Raw genomic sequence first — 19,887 nt, forward strand, 5'->3', positions numbered from 1 at the left:
CCTCCCCCTCCCCCCACATCTGTCCTCGTCTCTGTTTGTGCCAAATGTATCAGACGACTTGAAATTAAAGTTTCATTCTACTAATAGAGGAGCCAGAGCAGCAGCTGTGGTGTTGCTGTTGATTGACAGAATGTGAAGACAGAATTGAAGGATGTATTTATTTTCATATAGCGACGTATTGTTTTATTGTTTTCAACAAATAAAGATTCTTCCTGAACTGAGCGGCGGCTGCAGATCGTTTTTCACTTCGGCTCCAAAGTTTCTGTAAATGTGTAAATGCAACGAGTCAACAAGTTTCTGAGTCTCCAGAATGATGGAATAATTTCACAATAAAAGTCCAGAGAAGTTACAGGAAGTTGATGAGACACTAATAATTTAGTCACTAAAACATTATTAGTTTTATTACTTTCCTGGAAACATTAATAAAGATCCAGTTTCTTCACTGACAATGAACTTTAAATTAAAGGTTGTTAAAGGGATACGCCAACACTTTTTTTTTTCATGTCTTGCCTCACTCCCGAGTCCATGACCAGCAGATAGACACCATCCTTTCCACTGTGCGTGCAGTAACAAGGGAGATAGAGCCGTATCGCCGTAATTAGCTTAGCTCAAACACTGGAAGTGTATAGGTAGTGTTAGCCTGCCTCCTACCTAAAGTCGCTAATTAGCTTAGCTCAAACGCCGGAAGTGTATGGGTAGTGTTAGCCTGCCTCCACCTAAAGTCGCTAATTAGCTTAGCTCAAACGCTGGAAGTGTATGGGTAGTGTTAGCCTGCCTCCACCTAAAGTCGCTAGCTTAGCTCAAACACTGGAAGTGTATGGGTAGTGTTAGCCTGCCTCCACCTAAAGTCGCTAATTAGCTTAGCTCAAACACTGGAAGTGTATGGGTAGTGTTAGCCTGCCTCCTACCTGAGCTGAAATCAGCAGTCAGAAGCTGATTTCATTTTAGCTCTAAACTCTGTAAATATATCACTTTATCCACATTTCAAACATGTTTAGGTGAGAAAGTAGCCGTTTAGATCAGCAGTGTGTCGTTAATTTGTCTAAATACCAGCTGTTTACTGTTTTGTTGGGACGAATTCGGCGCTACTCAAGCTAGCCGTTGTGACCAACGCACTTCCGGTTACTTTCACAAAATAAAACACCCGTTGCCCTTTACTACAGAAAACCACGACGATAGAATTAGTGCTTTCACTTTGAAACAGGAAGCTAACCTACCCTCGATGTAGCTAGCTTGAACCAAAATAAAGCGCCTTTGCTTGAACCCTCCGTTTTGACCGATGTGTGTTAGTGAACGTTTTATTTCATGTTTCACTTTTAAAATGAGCTTCAGTGATGATAATATTATTCTAATAATAATAATAAACAGAATAAAAACAATCATTCAGACACATTTCTGATAAGTGAATAAACAGAATTTATTAAAAGTATTTCAGATTCATTTTGTGCATAAAAACAAAGTCACTTATAAACTTCGTATACATCAAACACTGTTATTATGGGTTGTTTTTTTACAGCATTTGACGACTTCATTTTAACCTGATGACACCGTTGAATCAACTCTGGTGTTTCTGTCACGAACACACAGGTGTGACCAGGTGAGTTACCTGCAGCAGCACAGTGATGATGTCACAGTGACGTCATCACAACAAACTTAAACCTTAAAGGGATAGTACAACATTTCGTTACAGAACGTTATGAGACAGAGTTGTTTTAGCTGAACTGAACGATATTTAAATAATCACACTGTTGATTTTGATCATTTTCTTTAAAGGCTCAAAACAGAAATTAAAACCGTTCCCTCTGATGATTCGTCCCTCGACTTCCTTGATCAATAATCAATGATATCGATATGATACCAATCATCTTTACAGAATAAAATAATAGACGACAACTTGTAAAAATTTAGTTTCAATATATTGTGAATATTTAGTCACTTCCCTCACATTTAGCTTCTGAATTTATAATTTAGATTCAACATTTAATTTAGTTTTTTAATGTTTAACATTTATATTTAACATTAAACATGTTTTAACACAAACGCACTAAATAAAAACATGCAACATATTTTCTCTCTCAAACGAGAAGAAATTAACTGATTCGTCAAAACACACTGAATTTTCCGACATCCCATAATAAACACCTTCTCTTCCTCGGTGTAACTTCAGACGAGTCCTTTACAGGAGACTCCTCCTGGTTCCCAGAGTGTTATTGATGAACTCGAACAGCTCCACGGGCGAGACGGCGTCACGGCGACGGACGCCACAGTAGTCGTCAAGGAGACGGAACAGCTTGTCTGTGAAAGCAGCGGTTTTGACAGATTAAAGGGATAGTTCACCCAAAATTGAAATTTCTCTTTGTTACAGGGGGTCTCGGTGTAGCAGTGCATGTCCATATGACGGTTGCAAATGGATACCAACTGTCTTCGTAACAAAAAGACACACCAAAAAACATCCAGATACCTCCATGCTGCTCGTATGTAATGTCCCTCTTGTATTGAAGCCCCGACATGAGAAATTGTCCCGAAAAAAATTTAATAAGTCTATATTCAGGGTTCCTACAGCTTAAGCCAAGTTAAATTTAAGACTTTTTAAGCCACTTGAAATTAAATTTAAGACCGATTTCATAATAAACACAAATGCAGAAAAAAGAAAAAAAAACACCACATCAATTACCTAAGGTTAGGGACAATTTGACCCACTTTCCTATGTGATCCAAGGTAAAGTGACTGCTACATGAACATTGGATTGTGTCTTTCCAGCTGTCCTTTCAAAATAAATGCATAAAAAGTCAGGAAAAAAAAAAACACTGACTCAGGAGCTGGTAGCAGTGAGAAATTTAGCGTTGACGGCCGCCACTATCTTCTGTATGTCGAAATGTTACCAATTATTTTGAGATTTGAGACTAATTACAACCATAAAATACCACTTACCAAGTGTTAACATTTTTAAGACTTTTGAAAAATTGATTTAAGACATTTTAATTTACAGTAAGGCCTTGTTTTTAGATTAACCCTCTTGACGAGTGTGTGTGTGTGTGTGGTGGTGGGGGGGGGGGGGGGGGGGGGGGGGGCGCACGGTGTTTCTCAAGACCTGAAGTTCACTTCCTGGTCGCTCCGAGCTGCGTGAGCTGCGTGAGCTCCGCGAGAAAAAGCGGAGCGCCTGTGCGCCAATCAAACTTTTTTTTCTCAGATATTTTGTAGAAAAACACACCCACAAATGACGTGAGGATTGAAGCTGAACGTGTTCGCCATCTAGTGGTACCAAGCAGTAACAATATAGGGCAGTAGATTTAAAGATATGGGCTGTTTTATCCAAGCATGCTGCCTGTCGCAATAATGCGACTTTGGCGCCTAGAGGGTTAATGAATTCAGTGCCTTTTAAGACTTTTTAAGGATCCGTAAGAACCCTGATATTTCAAGCTTGTTTTGTAGCGGAAGCTTCTTGAAGCTCCTCTTCCCGGTTCGTCAAATTTGGACGAACTGTAAAGAGAAGCTTCCGCTACAAAACAAGCTTGAAATATAGACTTATTTAATTTTTTTCGGGACAATTTTGCATTTCGAGGCTTCAATACAAGAGGGACATTACATACGAGCAGCATGGAGGTATCTGGATGTTTTTTGGTGTGTCTTTTTGTTACGAAGACAGTTGGTATCCATTTGCAACCGTCATATTGGACGCTGGTGAGTTACTATGACAACGTGACGCCGACTGACCGACTGTGGTTCCCTCGGTGACCAGCAGGTGGTAGATCTGCTCCAGCTGCTCCTTCAGCAGCTCGTCGCCGAAGGTGAAGAAGGCCACGCCCCTTTTCGCCGCCGCCGCCGCCATCAGCTGAATCAGAGCTGCAACGACACAACGAGAACACAAAATCAGCTCCTCGAATAATGACTTAATTAAATAAATAAATGTAAATTCATTTAAAGATTTATTTAGCCGTTTCTACATTATGGTAATTAGGCCGCCCATCTAATTAGCATAGAAACACTGAAATATATGTACATAAATAGAAGCAGAAGTGTAGAAAATAAGAAAAAAATACAAGGATGAATGTGGAAATAGATAGATAAATACACAAATGCACAAATTAAATTCATTTTGCTAACAACAAATTATTTTTTACAGTTTAATTGTAATTAATAAGAGGAACCTTTCAGTTGTGGGTCTCCTTTAAAGGCGCCGCAGCCCCACTTCCCCGTGGCGATGTCCGGGTCGCCGTCCCTCCCCAGGAATCCACAGTACGCCTTCAGGGACACAAGAAAATCACGTAAAAAGGATTTTTATTTAGTTTTTATTGATATGTTTTATTGAAATCTCTAACCGATGATGTCACCCACTCTGACACAATACACACCCATTATAATCTCAACATTTCTCCCAAAACAATCATGGTCATTGAACAGTGATTGATAAAAAACTATATGATCTATCAAAACATGGATTACCACACCGATAGACAAGACTTGTGTCTACATTTTACAGTTTAAATGGAGTCTCTAGGTGAAAGTATGTCGGAGTAGTAGACGTTTGAAAAAGTCCAATAAATTGTTTGTTTTCTGACCTCATCCCATTCATTCTCTATGAGATATTTCTCACAGTTTTTCTTACATTTTTTTGGAAAAAATCATATTCTGTAGGGAAAAGTAACAGCACAGTGATCCCGATCGAATGGCACATTTTGATATATAATCCTACAACTGTTTGAGTCCAACTCGTCCTAGGAGTTCTGAATGGATATTTGTTACGGAAGAGGAATAATGAGAAGAAAAAACACAATAACAACAGTGTCTCAGTGCGTTTCCCCCGTGGCCTTAATAATAATTTAAAAACCAAACTCACCTTGTTCAGCTCCCGTTTGATTTTCTCCATGCTGTACTGCTCTCGGCGATGTTTGAAGTCCAGAGCATCGATGGCTAAAATCTGTCTTTTCCTGCGCAGCCACTCGTCCCTGTGGAGAAAAGATTGCAGCTGGGAATTTAAAAAAACCTAAACTAAACTAACATCCAGGTCTGAAGGTGTTGAATCAGCAGCAGCTCGTACCTGATTGGTGGATCATCAAAAGGCCCCGCCCACTCGAAGGTGTCACCGTAGCCGGAGTAAACGCTGAACTGTTGAGAACCTGAGACAGAGAAACAAACAGAAGAACCGTCGTATTATTTCAATGAAAACACCTCTGACTGTTGCTTTATTGATTAAAGGACAAATCCGGGCAAATTCAACTATTTTCCTAACATTTTAGGTCTAACAGAAGGAATCTGAAGGTTTTCAGTTTAATGTCTCCTGTTTTGTGGTAGGTATGTCTGTCCCCGCATCGCCACGGCAACGATGAATGGGAGCGGATTGAAGTTCTGCTGCTTAGGCTGTTTCCATCCCTCAAAGCCACAGCAGGGTCTCTGCAGGTTTCACCAGCTCAAATTTAAGACTTTTTAAGACCTTTTTAAGACCATTATGGATGAAATTTAAGACCTATCATGACAAATAAAAAACGTACAAAAGAAATGCGGAGTCACAAAACTAGAAATTGATTGCAATATATAAGTTGCGTGTTAGGCTTGTTTGTAGTTGAAAATACATTCAATAAAGCACAATGAAGTGTCGCAGGAGCATCTAAAGTAAACTATTTGGGGGCACAAAAAGAAATTGGGGAGTGAAATTAAAAATGTTTATGTAACACATTATTTATTTAATTCACTGGCAACCAGCAGGCAGATGGCTTTAAACCTTGAATAATGTTAAGGGTCACACGTGACCCATTTTTACATTGGAGAACAGTAAAAACACCAACACTTCCCCTTTGGCCTGAAATGTGATGACTTCTAAATGTGACCCAGAATAGACAAACATGGAAATATTTCAGCTTCTTTGATCAACAGACACGAGCCACAACCTGTTCTGTATTATGACCAGCACAATATTTGACGTAAATAAATTGGCTTTTGGTCACCCCTATATATTATGGTATTAAATAATGCTTGAATAAATGTGTACTACCGTATTTTCCGGACTATATGTCGCACCTGAGTATTAGTCACATTTATTTTTCAAACATTTAATTAATAGCCGGGTGTCATATAATGACCAGGCTTTGTTTAAAGGCCGGCACCTATAGCGCGCGCTGCTGTTATGCATGCGCGTTTCTCTGTGGTGTGTAGCCTATGTGTGTGTGAGGATGCGGAGATGAATGAAGGCGATCGTCCCAAGGGGGAGGGAGGGGGGGGGGGGGGGCGGCGGTGGTGAATATCGCTACTTTTTTTTTTTTTTAACACGTTAGTTTAGGCGGCAGCGCTGGAAACCCTGTGATCAGAAACTCTTTATGGACTGTCTGTGAAGACGGACGGGAGTGAAGCCGACCTCTCCTCTGCTTCAGAGAGGGACAGGCCTGCACTGTCGGACCTGGGTCTCTGCTCCGTGTCCGGAGCCCAGTCGGGACCGGAGCAGAGACCGAAGACTGACCGCAGAACACGCTGTGAAAATACTCTGAATTGACGGAGTGAAGCGCTACGGCGCAACGGAGACAGGTCAGACAGCGCAGCGAGGAGAACAGCACATGAGGAAGATGAAGATGAGCCACTGAATGAGGAGGGATTTAGAAATAAAAGCCGTGCTTCCCTCTTGTGGTCATAGCGTAGGGTTTTTTTTTTTAAATATATAAGTCGCTTCTGAATATAGGTCGCATGGCCAGCCAAACTAGAAAAAAACCGCGACTTATAGTCCGGAAAATACGGTACATCTTTTTATTTAAAAATGCTCGCCCATGCTGGGCATAAGAAAATTTAAGACCTGTCTAAAATTATTTAAGACTTGAACACACTAATTCAACAAATTTAAGACATTTTAACCCTTAAATGGGCAAGCATATATAAAAATTTTGGAAAAATAAAAAAATGTTATTTTCTAATGTTTCTGGGGTAGAATAACACAATTTTATGATTTTTTTCAAAATATGACCTTTATTTTTCATTTTAGAGTTTGTATCTCCCAAGATACATTGCCCGTTTAGGGTATAAATTGGCCATTTACCAATTTATCAAATATTTCATTTATGAACTTTTAAAACATATTATAAGCAATTAATTAGCCAGTCTCTGTGGCTCTGTGTGTGTGCAAGTGTATGTGTGGAGGATAGGACCACTTGGTGCGGGATTCAAACCAGGGTCGCCTGCAATTAGGACTATAGCCTCAACACTGAGCTAAACACCGCTCAACAACACATCATGTTTTGTTGCAGACAGATGCTGTATCTATCACTGGATCTTTTACATAAGAATTCACTCTACTACTCTAATCATGACCTGAACATCCTCACTCTTTTACTGTCGTTCGCTCCCTTTTCTAATTATTTGTTGCCTGTCTTGATCAATAGATGGTGGTATTCTAGTAATATTCCATTTTCAACCTTTAACACCTTTATATTATTGATTATCTGTAGAGTTTAGGCTTCCAAACATAAGTATATCTGAGAGTGATTATGCCAGTTTATATACCCCTGTCTGGACAACGTATCCCCCAGGATACAGACATTCAATGCCTGTTTATCAAAGTTGTGTTAATGGTATTCATTATTTTTCAACAAGAATACATAAAATTATCCTTAAAGAGCAATCATTTCAATAACAAATCCCCCCATAATGTAATTAACAAGAAAAACCAAAACACTTTACTTATGCCTAGTGTCTCTGTCCACGTAGTTGGCCATTTTGGAGTTTGACATAAAAGTATCAATTTAGTTTTGAATGCTGCCATAAAGTCACATGACCTGGGTACTTGACCCATCCCCCCTTAAGACTTCCTCATGATATTAAGTTCAGATACTTAATGCCCCTCCCCCCCACAGCCTGCCAAATGTCTGTATCCCCCAGGATACAGAAACTGTTAAAGGGTTAAGGCCTAAAATTTAGATTTTCAAATTTTAGACTTTTTTAGACTTTTTAAGACCCCGCGGATACCCTGCACAGACAGCGTCAGATGGAGACTCAAACATGCAGCCAGAAGTTTATTTACTTCAACAAGCCGACATGTTTGTAAAACTAGATCTAATTCAAAGTCTGGCGGAGTCGAGACCCAAGTTGACGCTCGGTGTGTTCAGGTGCAGTGGGAAGCTCCCGTTTGTGTCATAAACACAGGAATATCAACTCTGGACTTGATTCAAGTGTACATTTTTTTCCACAGACAGCGTCAGATGGCGACTCAAACATGCACCCAGAAGTTTTTTTTACTTGAAACAAGTCAAGAGTTGATATTCCTGTGTTTATGACACAAACGGGAGCTTCCCACTGCACCTGAACACACCGAGCGTCAACTTGGGTCTCGACTCCGCCAGACTTTGAATTAGATCTAGTTTTACAAACATGTCGGCTTGTTGAAGTAAATAAACTTCTGGCTGCATGTTTGAGTCTCCATCTGACGCTGTCTGTGGCTTTGAGGGATGGAAACAGCCTAAGCAGCAGAACTTCAATCCACTCCCATTCATCGTTGCCGTGGCGATGCGGGGACAGACGCAGCTACCGCAAAACAGGAGACATTAAACTGAAAACCTTCAGATTCCTTCTGTTAGACCTAAAATGTTATAGGAACATACAGCCTGAGGTGAATTTGTTGATCCCTCACCCGTGATGACCAGACACTCGGTGTCTCCCAGCTCCTCGGTGAAAAGGCGGGAAACGATGAGCTCCGGGTTCATCAGGAACAGGATCTCCTCCTGCACCAGACCAGAACCCAGCACGCCGCCGCCGATCCGGTTGCAGGCAAAGTCCACCTACACACACACAGACACACACACATATACACACACACATTAACCCTCCACAGCTGGATCAACAGCTGTGAGTCGTTGCCGTGGTTCAGTTCTCACCTGTAACATCCCTGTTCCCTCCTTCTCGATGCTGCCGCGCGACGTCACGTGAAGTTTCGTCAGTTTCTCTGCACAGCTTCAACAAACAAACAAACAAACAAACAAACAAACAATATGGACAGTTAGCTTAGCATTAGCCTTTAGCCTGGTCCGTCACTGTATTGTGTCCTCCAGAAACACTTCCTGTTGAGTCCAGAGTTTTTGCAGCTAAAACTGATAAAGTTGTTTCCTTTTCGTGTCTTAATGTGCTTTCTGAAGTTGCAGCGTGATGATGAGCCTCAGGGCCACCGTAGTTTTCACTTTTCAAATGTTCAGAGGTTACCACGGCAACTTGAGGTGGTTGCCATGACGATAGGGCCCCCCCCAGGCTGAGGCAGACAGAAATGTAGAGAAAAAGAGTGATTTTCTGCCTCTGCGCTGGTCTCACATTTGGGCTTACTCTGACAAAACGGTAGCTCCTATCAGAGAAAGAAGCAGACCGTGGTCGTCGTAAGGACTTCCTGAACGATTTGATATGACTTTGGTGTTTCTACAGTAAATATTTTGGAGACACTTGCGAGTTATAAACAGGGGTCCGTTCTGCTTCTCTCAGAAAATCTTTGTATTGGAGTCAATGAGGAGCAGGGAGAGACCTGGCCGCACTGAGAGGCTCACAGTTTAAATTCTGTAAGTCTCTCTGCTCTGTTGAGCACATTGTTACAGAGAGGACAAGTTTGTCTACAACTGTGGAAAAAATCATGTGTGTAGAGTGTAAATTGTGGCCGTGAGCAGCGTGGAAAGAGAAAAGTTTCAGACAATTTCAGTCCTCTCCTCCCACTCTAGCTGATGATGTCATCCACTCTGACACGAACATTCCGTGCCATACACACCCATTATAATCTCAACATTTCTCTTAAAATGATCATGGTCATTGAACAGTGATTGATCAAAAACTATATGACCTATCAAAACGTGGATTAATACACCAATACACAAGACTTGTATCTACATTTTAGAGTTTAAATGGAGTCTCTAGGTGAAAATATGCTGGAGTAGTAGATGTTTGAAAAAGTCCAATAATTAATTTATTTGCTATTTCATAAATGCAGCTATGAAGTTTCATTTTCATAGTTGCGAACAAACCAATAGTTGAACTTTATCACTCAGTCAGTCACAGCCATTAGCCAATCAGGTTAGAGATTACCTTCTCCAGTTTGGCAGGTCTGTGTCTCTCAGGTGACGTCTATTAAACGTCACCAGTCCGTGTGGTGCAGTCTCTGCAAAGATAAAAAACAAAACAGTCACTTGTTTTCAGGAGGAGGCGGAGCCATGAGAGGGGGCGGGGCCACAGCAGCCAGTCACTTACTCTCATTTGTGACCACGTTGAAGTAATGCATGATGGCCCTCAGTTTCTCCCTGGTGCTGCCCGACCACTTCCAGAACAGACTGCAGGGTCAGAGGTCAGAGGTCAGGTTCAGGTTCAGGTTCAGGTTACTTTATTGATACCCGAGGGTAAACTAGTTTTGCAGTCGAGAGTTAAACAAGCAACAGAAAACAACAATCAAATCAGAAACAGGACATTTAAAAAGAACACATAGCCTACACATAAAACAAGAGACAGCTTCGGCTCGACAGAAAGTGCTGCAGTTCATGAAATAAATATAAGAAGTAAAAAACATGAAACTAAAAAAAAAAAAAAACACCAAGAGCAAAATTTCCTCCAAGTCAAGAATACATAAAAGCAATGAGATAAAAAACGGGGATACATCATGCTCCGAAAAGTGACTTGTGCAGCTTTTGCAGCTTGTTTACCAGTGTTACTGCAGCTGGAACAAAGCTGTTTTTAAAACGTTTTGTTCTGCAGTACGGGACTGACAACCTCCGTCCAGAGGGAAGAAACTGGAATTCACTGTGCAAAGGGTGTAAACTATCATTTAAAATGGTCGTGGCTATCCGCTGTAACTGTCTGGTATACAGGGAAGAGGGGTTCAGCTGTGGCTCACCTATCAGCTTACTTGACCATTTCACAATTTGATTCAATGCGTGAGGTCAGAGGTCAGACTCAGTTGACAGATGTTCAGACATCTGGTGTTACCCGTAATTACCTGTTGTTACCGGTAGTTACCTGTTGAAGTTGATGGTGGGGTAGGCGTGGTACTCTGAGCCGTGCCCCGTTGCGTTGCGATGAGGGAACGTGCAGAAGAAGGCGTTGGCCAGCAAACAGGAGATCTGGAGCTGGGACAGAGTGATGGCCTTCGTCTGTCCTCGCCTCAGCAGAGGGACGGCCTGGACACATGGACACCTTCATCACCATCATCACCTTCATCATCATTAGGCTTTCCGCCAATCTGATCGGCTATGTCGGATCGGCCGGTATTTAGCATTTTATGCCATTTGTGAGATTGGCCATAATGTCTTAAAGGGATAGTTCACCCAAAAATGAAATTACACTCATTATCTCCTCCCCCTCATGTGGACTAAGGGCTGGGAGAAGTTTCAGATTCCTCCGTGGCTTCTCTGAGTTACAGGGGGTCTCGGCGTAGCAGTGCATGTCCATATGACGGTTGCAAATGGATACCAACTGTCTTCGTGACAAAAAGACACACCAAAAAACATCCAAATACCTCCATGCTGCTCGTATGTAATGTCCGCCTTGTATTGAAGCCCCGACATGAGAAATTGTCCCGAAAAAAATTAAATAAGTCTATATTTCAAGCTTGTTTTGTAGCGGAAGCTCCTCTTCCCGGTTTGTCCAAATTTGACGAACTGGGAAGAGGAGGCTTCAATACAAGACAGACATTACATACGTGGCGAGTCATGAGAATAACGCCGCCGAATCTCCGTTTATGGTGGGAACTACGACGGTATGTGATCGTCTTCCAACCTCTGACTTTAATTCTTGATGAATGAAAACATGAGTCTGTCTTGCACCGGTCAAAGAATTTCACGGTGCGGAGGCTCATAAATGTAGTGAGAAAACACTTCACTTTTCTAAAACTCCTCGTTGTCCCTTTAAATTCACTTACCGGCCACATAAATCCTGCTCGTTTAAAGCCCTAATCATCATCACTATCATCATCATCATCTTCCTCTCACCTTCCTCACTTCCTCTGACAGCTTCAGGGCGAGAGCAGCGATCTTTGGGAACAGTGTGGTGTAGTAGTTTTCCTCTTTGGGGGCACGCTGAGAAGAAAACATGATTATTGATCATCATCGACGTCCAATCAACCACTGATCAATCAATCAATGACCTGAATACATGGACACGGACCTGAACGAAGGAGGCGAGGGCCTCGAACTTCCACTTCCCTTTGTACCTGGGGTTGTACCTCATTATGGCGTCCTGGAAATCGTTGCATCTCCGTTATTATTGTGTTTTCATTCATTTTTTGTTCAATCCATAATTGATAATAAATCTGATCGATTACCTCCAAGTCGCTGACGCTCACTTCCTTCTTACCGGCCAACTTCTTCAGCTGCTTCTGGATCATCTCCCACCTGCTCACCTCGGCCGCTCCCTGCAGACAGAGCAGCTGTTGGTCAATGTCTCTATGTTTTTTTAACTTTAAAGGGATACGCCAACATTTTTTTTTTCCGTGTCTTGCCTCACTCCCGAGTCCATGACCAGCAGATAGACACCATCCTTTCGACTGTGCATGCAGTAACAAGGGAGATAGAGCCGTATCACCGTAATTAGCTTAGCTCAAACACTGGAAGTGTATAGGTAGTGTTAGCCTGCCTCCACCTAAAGTCACTAATTAGCTTAGCTCAAACACTGGAAGTGTATGGGTAGTGTTAGCCTGCCTCCACCTAAAGTCATCAGAGAAACTCTTCAGCAACTCTAAACGGAAACCGGCGGGCCGATCTTCATCTCAGAGCTGACAAAACTCTCCGGTAAGGCATCTTGAGCGGTCAAATGCCGCTAACGGGACGAGATCGGTCAAAACGGAGGGTTCAAGCAAAGACGCTTTATTTTGGTTCAAGCTAGCTACATCGAGGGTAGGTTAGCTTCCTATTTCAAAGTAAAAGCACAAATTCTATCGTCATGGTTTTCTGTATGTAAAGGGCAACAGGTGTTTTATTTTGTGAAAGTAACCGGAAGTGCGTCGGTCACAACGGCTAGCTTGAGTAGCGCCGAATTCGTCCCAACAAAATAGTAAACAGCTGGTATTCAGACAAATTAACGACACACTGCTGATCTAAACGGCTACTTTCTCACCTAAACATGTTTGAAATGTGGATAAAGTGATATATTTACAGAGTTTAGAGCTAAAATGAAATCAGCTTCTGATTTCGACTCAGGTAGGAGGCAGGCTAACACTACCCATACACTTCCAGTGTTTGAGCTAAGCTAATTAGCGACTTTAGGTGGAGGCAGGCTAACACTACCCATACACTTCCAGTGTTTGAGCTAAGCTAATTAGCGACTTTAGGTGGAGGCAGGCTAACACTACCCATACACTTCCAGTGTTTGAGCTAAGCTAATTAGCGACTTCAGGTGGAGGCAGGCTAACACTACCTATACACTTCCAGTGTTTGAGCTAAGCTAATTAGCGACTTTAGGTGGAGGCAGGCTAACACTACCCATACACTTCCAGTGTTTGAGCTAAGCTAATTAGCGACTTTAGGTGGAGGCAGGCTAACACTACCCATACACTTCCAGTGTTTGAGCTAAGCTAATTAGCGACTTCAGGTGGAGGCAGGCTAACACTACCCATACACTTCCAGTGTTTGAGCTAAGCTAATTAGCGACTTCAGGTGGAGGCAGGCTAACACTACCCATACACTTCCAGTGTTTGAGCTAAGCTAATTAGCGACTTTAGGTGGAGGCAGGCTAACACTACCCATACACTTCCAGTGTTTGAGCTAAGCTAATTAGCGACTTTAGGTGGAGGCAGGCTAACACTACCCATACACTTCCAGTGTTTGAGCTAAGCTAATTAGCGACTTTAGGTGGAGGCAGGCTAACACTACCCATACACTTCCAGTGTTTGAGCTAAGCTAATTAGCGACTTCAGGTGGAGGCAGGCTAACACTACCCATACACTTCCAGTGTTTGAGCTAAGCTAATTAGCGACTTTAGGTGGAGGCAGGCTAACACTACCCATACACTTCCAGTGATTGAGCTAAGCTAATTAGCGACTTTAGGTGGAGGCAGGCTAACACTACCCATACACTTCCAGTGTTTGAGCTAAGCTAATTAGCGACTTCAGGTGGAGGCAGGCTAACACTACCCATACACTTCCAGTGTTTGAGCTAAGCTAATTAGCGACTTCAGGTGGAGGCAGGCTAACACTACCCATACACTTCCAGTGTTTGAGCTAAGCTAATTAGCGACTTTAGGTGGAGGCAGGCTAACACTACCCATACACTTCCAGTGTTTGAGCTAAGCTAATTAGCGACTTTAGGTGGAGGTAGGCTAACACTACCCATACACTTCCAGTGTTTGAGCTAAGCTAATTAGCGACTTCAGGTGGAGGCAGGCTAACACTACCTATACACTTCCAGTGTTTGAGCTAAGCTAATTAGCGACTTTAGGTGGAGGCAGGCTAACACTACCTATACACTTCCAGTGTTTGAGCTAAGCTAATTAGCGACTTTAGGTGGAGGCAGGCTAACACTACCCATACACTTCCAGTGTTTGAGCTAAGCTAATTAGCGACTTCAGGTGGAGGCAGGCTAACACTACCCATACACTTCCAGTGTTTGAGCTAAGCTACTTAGCGACTTTAGGTGGAGGCAGGCTAACACTACCCATACACTTCCAGTGTTTGAGCTAAGCTACTTAGTGACTTTAGGTGGAGGCAGGCTAACACTACCCATACCCTTCCAGTGTTTGAGCTAAGCTAATTACGGGTGATACGGCTCTATCTCCCTTGTTACTGCACGCACAGTTGAAAGGATGGTGTCTATCTGCTGGTCATGGACTCGGGAGTGAGGCAAGACACGAAAAAAAAAATGTTGCTGTATCCCTTTAACAAACACTCTCTCCTCAGCGTCTGGCTATCTATCGACCAAGGAAATATTTGTTTGAATCAAACTTTTCCTAGATCAAGTCTTGCAGGTGCAACAAGTGGAAAACGTGGACGAACCGTGAACGTTCCGCTCTTCGTCATGTGATTTCTCTGTGACGTCGGCAGCTTCACGAAGTCACTTTGCCAGAGGTCTCGGCCTATCTGAGGGAGGATCATCTTCTTGTGGTTGAAGGCCTTCACCTGAAAGAAGAGACAAGAGTTCAACTTCCTGTTTGAAATGTAGTAAAAAGTTCTGGTTCTCTTCTCAGTGTTTGGTCTGACTGTGTTTTATGTCGCTGTCAGGACCTTTAACTAGACATTGGTTTAAAATGTTTGATGCTGCCAGACATGGCTCCAGGGGAAAATGTAAATGTTCCTTTTTTTTAAATAAATGTATGGAATTACTCTGTGTCAATTTGTATTGATTATTCTATTATTTAATACATATAAATTAACTACAAATGAAAATCAGAACAACACAATCGATTGCTCTAGGTATTATCTTTCCCCACACTTGTAGCCTATCCCCCCTCCATATCTTGAAATGTGGTATCTCCCAGCCCCCCCTGACGAGACGACGGAGGTCAGAGCTGGTTTCATTATTGTTATTAGCGCGATTTGTCTTGCTGAGTATGTGTTTGAATATGTAGAATTAAAAGAACAACAACGTAAAATGAAAAGGAAGCAGTGAACTTTGGAATCATTTTTCATCAAAAAAAAAAAAGGCAGGTGATGGGTCCAATGTAGCTCTTCTAAATCTGTTTAAGGGAAATATGATTTCTCTCTCTCTTCTTTTCCCTCCCTTTGCATTTGCACTTCAACAGTTTTATGTTTACCTGGTATGTTCACATGATATTGTTGCAATTACACAGTGAATGAAGTGAACAGAATGAGTGAAATTGCGTTTGTCAGAAAGGCTGTTACTGCTCTCTAACCCTGCCGCTTGCTACCCATGGTGCTGAAAACGGATGAGTAAAGGTGCATTTGACTGAATTGATCAACACTTAGCCTACGTAGCTTGTGCTGTGTTTGTGTTTGTGTCCATAGTTGCGTTAGCGGGATGAATTATGAGACTGCATTTGAAAAAGTTCAAATTTTCCTAACCACATAGAGAAGCTACATAGCAGACTTTTGTGATGATTACTGGGCATATTGATTGATACTGTAGTTAAGCCTTGCCATACCTTAGCTTTGGCTGAATTGACGCCACTGCTGCCAGACACTTCATTTCTTCTTTTTTCTTACACAGTTTTTATCATTATTATTATTATTATTATTATAATGAAGCTGAGTATTGAGTCTTACGTCTATGAGGACGGTGTGTGAGTCACTGAACATCAGCTCCTTCAGGTTGGTTTGACCCCGAGTCCTCAGGTCGCTCTGAGAACAACATGATGAGGAAGATCCCTCCCCCTTCTCCTCCCTCCTCTTCCTCTCCTTCTCCCTCTCCTCCTTCTCCTTCTCCTCCCTCCTCTTCCTCTCCTTCTCCCTCTCCTCCCTCTCCTCTTTCTCCTTCTCCTCCTTCCACTTTCTCTCCCTCTGCGCCCTCTCCTTCTCCCCCACTTTTTCCTCCTTCTCCTCCCTCCTCTCCTTCTCCCTCTCCTCCTTCTCCTCCTTCCACTTTCTATCCCACTCCTCCCTCCTCTTCATCTCCTTCTCTTTCTCCCTCTCCCTCTCCTCCTTCTCTCTTTCCCTCTTCTTTCTCTCCCACTCCCTCTCCTCCTTCTCCCTCGCTCCTTCTGCTCCACCACCTACTCCTCCAGCACAGGACGGTCCAGAGGAGGAGGAGGAGGAGGAGAAAGAGGAGGAGGAGAAGCTGCTGTCATGTTTGTCGTCATCTGGATGAAGGATATCGTTCATCTGAGAGCTGTTGTTACGGAGACCGGGTCGGCCAGACATGTCTGCAGGAAGAGGAGGAGGAGGAGAAGAAGAGGTGAAAGTGAGACAATAAAAAAAAAAAAAGATGGCAAATACAAAACACTAAAAATGTCAATGACAAATAGGCTATATATCTTATACAGCTCGGGAAAAACAAAGGGACGACGACGTTCACTAATGTTTCTTAAAAAGCTTCTCTACATGAAGCTACGACACTCGTTAAACTGATTTATAAACTCTTCCTAAGTTAAAATATTCATGTTGTGTTGTGTACCTTTAATTGTCGGTGCAAGCTGTTTTTAGAACGGCGGAGCAGAGCCGTGAGCTGCTCAGAGCTACACTACAGAGGCTCATTATGGGATTTCTTGGTTTCCCTCATCAAACTCATCAAATACACAATCCAACAACTCCACAACGCTCTGGTGGACAAGTTGTGAGCTGCACATTCACCACACTATGAGATAATAACACAACGTTACCACACAGAGTTGTTTTAGAGGGAAATACAGAGACTGTTGATGAAAAACTGTCCCTGAAGGCAACACGCATCAGCGGTTTTACATGAATTTCATTGGAGCAGCTCACGGCTCTGCTCCACCGTTCTAAAAACAGCTTGCACCGACAATTAAAGGTAACAAACCTACTGCTATGACTATAGGGATTATGGCAATGGGCCAGTTTGACACAGTGTTGAACTATCCCTTTAATAGAATAAAACAAACTACTCAAACACAAACTTATAAATAGTAAAAACCAGAGAAAGTGAACATTTTGCAGTGGTGTGTGTGTGTGTGTGTGTGTGTGTGTGTGTATAAATACAGCCTATTCTAAAATAACAAACAGTCTGTAACTTTACTTTGAAGGGGAACATCCTGCATGATAAATAGGCTACTTCAGATTTTAGTGTTTCCTGCGAATCTTTCACAATAAAAGCCCAATGACGTTGTTATATTCATATCTACTTCCGGTAGCTGTGACCTGAATAAACAAAACAAGTTTGTGAATAAAACAGCAGCTGTGACGTCATTAATCCAGATGTTTTAACAGATTCAGATTAACATTAGGCTATAAAAACACAGATTATTATTATCGATCAGCTGCAGGTGAATCTGATTCTCCACATGAACCGACACACAACACAACAACACAACACAACACAACACACCGACTCACCTGTCCGCTCACCTGGCCACGAGCTGTTGGACGTTTAACGGGGTTTGTAGCTACACCGTCACAGCAGCAGGTTCGAGCCCCAGAAACAAACACGGCCGACCGACAGCAAACAACGTGAAGTTTAGTTTCTGTTTGAGACGAAAACGAAAGTGAAGCAGAAAAAAAAGTCATAAACACAAAGGAGGCGGATTTACTTTTCTTGTTCTTGTTCTTTTTCTTCAATAATCACCTTCATAATCACAATAATAATCAATAATCACCGTTAAACTGAGTTCATTTATAACTTTATAAAACTTTATCACATTTTTTTTAACACGCTTCGTTCTTTTATTATGATGTCACTTCCGGCTCCATGTAAACATCCTTTTTTAAAATTATGAAAATCTAAAATATGAATGTTAAAGTTCAACTAGAGTTAATCTGAAGGACATTTGGTCTAAATGAACTCGTTCTCACTCAGACTGAGTTGTTCTCTACGGTCAAAGACTCTTTTTATTATAAATACATTATTGTTTAATGGTCAATTAAATTATAATATGACTACAAATCAAAATGAATTCACTTATTAAACATTAATAATATATTTGATTCTATAATAATAATGATTATTATTATTATTTTAATCTTGTGCAGTGACAGAGCAGCAGCAGAGTCAGTTCACCTCAGTGACCAGCAGGTGGCGCCAGAGACCAAGTCACTGAGTCAACTACTGGTTTATAATAATACTGATATAGTACTACTACTACTACTACTACTACTACTACTACTGCTGCTGCTGATACTACTATTGATACCAATAATACTACTATACAACTACTAATAGTATTTGCTACTATTACTACTATTAATTATTATACTCAAGTAGGCTACTGTGTTTTACTTCCTCCTCTCCTCTGTGTTTCTGCTGGTTGAACTGTTGGACTGTGTACATCTAAATGAAAATACTGCAGTAGCTACAGTACTTGTACTTATAGTAAGTGGCTCCAGTCCAGCTGTGTCCAGATGTCAGAGATGTGATGATGTCACCACCTGTCTCTGTGATGATGTCACCATGCACTGCAAAAACTCTACATCTCTCCAAGAATATTTGTCTTATTTCTTGTCAAAATGTCTCATTTCTAGTCAAAACTAATCTCTTTCCACTTAAAATAAGACTCATCACCTAAAAATTAACTTGTTTTTAGATCATTTTCACTTGTTTCAAACAAATTTTCACTTGAAATAAGTAGAAAAATCTGCCAGTGAAAGCTTGTTTTTTGTGCTTGTAATAAGAAAGAAAAACTTGCTCCACTATCAGATTTTTCTACTTATTTCAAGTGAACATCTGCTTGAAAGAAGTAAAAAGTGTCTAAAAACAAGCTGCTTTTAATGTGATGAGTCTTATTTTAAGTAGAATGAGATTTGTTTTGACTAGAAATGAGACAAATATTCTTGGTAAGAGTATAGGTTTTTGCAGTGCACCTGTCTCTGCAGCTGCTGGATCAAAGCAGCAGGGAGAGTTTCATCTCTTTTCTTCAATGAAGCAGCAAAAACTCTGTGGACGATCAATCAGTTAATCAGAGAGACGATTAGTGAATCAATCAGTGGTGAAAAGATTCACTACCAGCAGGAGGAGGAAGAAGGAGGAGGAGGAGAGGGAGGAGGGGGGAGGAAGAAGAGTATAGGAAGAGGAAAGAGAAGGAGGAGGAAAAGGAAGAGGGGAAGGAGGAAGAAGAGTAGGAAGAGGAGAAGAGAAGGAGGGAATAGAAGAGGAGGGAAAGGAGGAAGAGGAAGAGAAAAAGGAGGAAGAAGAGGAGGGGGGGAGAAGTGGGAGGAAAAAGAGGAGGAGGAGGAGAAGAAGGAGGAAGAGGAAAAAGAGAAGGAGGTGGAGGAAAGGGAAGAAGAAGTAGAGAAAGACAAGAAGGAGGAGAAGTAGGAGGAGGAGAAGGAGGAGGAGTCAGTGTAGCTGCAGGGCGACACCATCATGTGTTACTGTGATGACAGTCATGTGTGTG

The 19,887-nt window shown here is 41.8% G+C and overlaps 1 protein-coding gene across 1 annotated transcript; it reads right to left on the bottom strand.

Annotated features, from left to right (window-relative positions):
- Positions 1-1,502: 1,502 nt before the first annotated feature.
- LOC146976770 (poly(ADP-ribose) glycohydrolase-like) lies at positions 1,503-18,030 on the bottom strand. Its single transcript, XM_085792549.1, has 16 exons — positions 17,894-18,030; positions 16,148-16,743; positions 14,921-15,043; positions 12,257-12,346; positions 12,100-12,171; positions 11,925-12,011; positions 10,954-11,114; positions 10,195-10,274; positions 10,033-10,105; positions 8,850-8,925; positions 8,606-8,753; positions 5,039-5,117; positions 4,838-4,946; positions 4,149-4,242; positions 3,715-3,843; positions 1,503-2,295 (listed from the first exon to the last, which is right to left on the bottom strand). The coding sequence occupies exons 2-16, from the start codon at positions 16,739-16,741 to the stop codon at positions 2,177-2,179; spliced, it is 2,034 nt and encodes a 677-aa protein (XP_085648675.1). The 5' UTR covers positions 16,742-16,743; positions 17,894-18,030; the 3' UTR covers positions 1,503-2,176.
- Positions 18,031-19,887: the final 1,857 nt, after the last annotated feature.

This window comes from Trachurus japonicus, chromosome 12, assembly GCF_045865225.1.
Source record: "Trachurus japonicus isolate A0001 chromosome 12, Traja_1.0".
In the NCBI taxonomy this organism is placed as follows: Eukaryota; Metazoa; Chordata; class Actinopteri; order Carangiformes; family Carangidae; genus Trachurus; species Trachurus japonicus.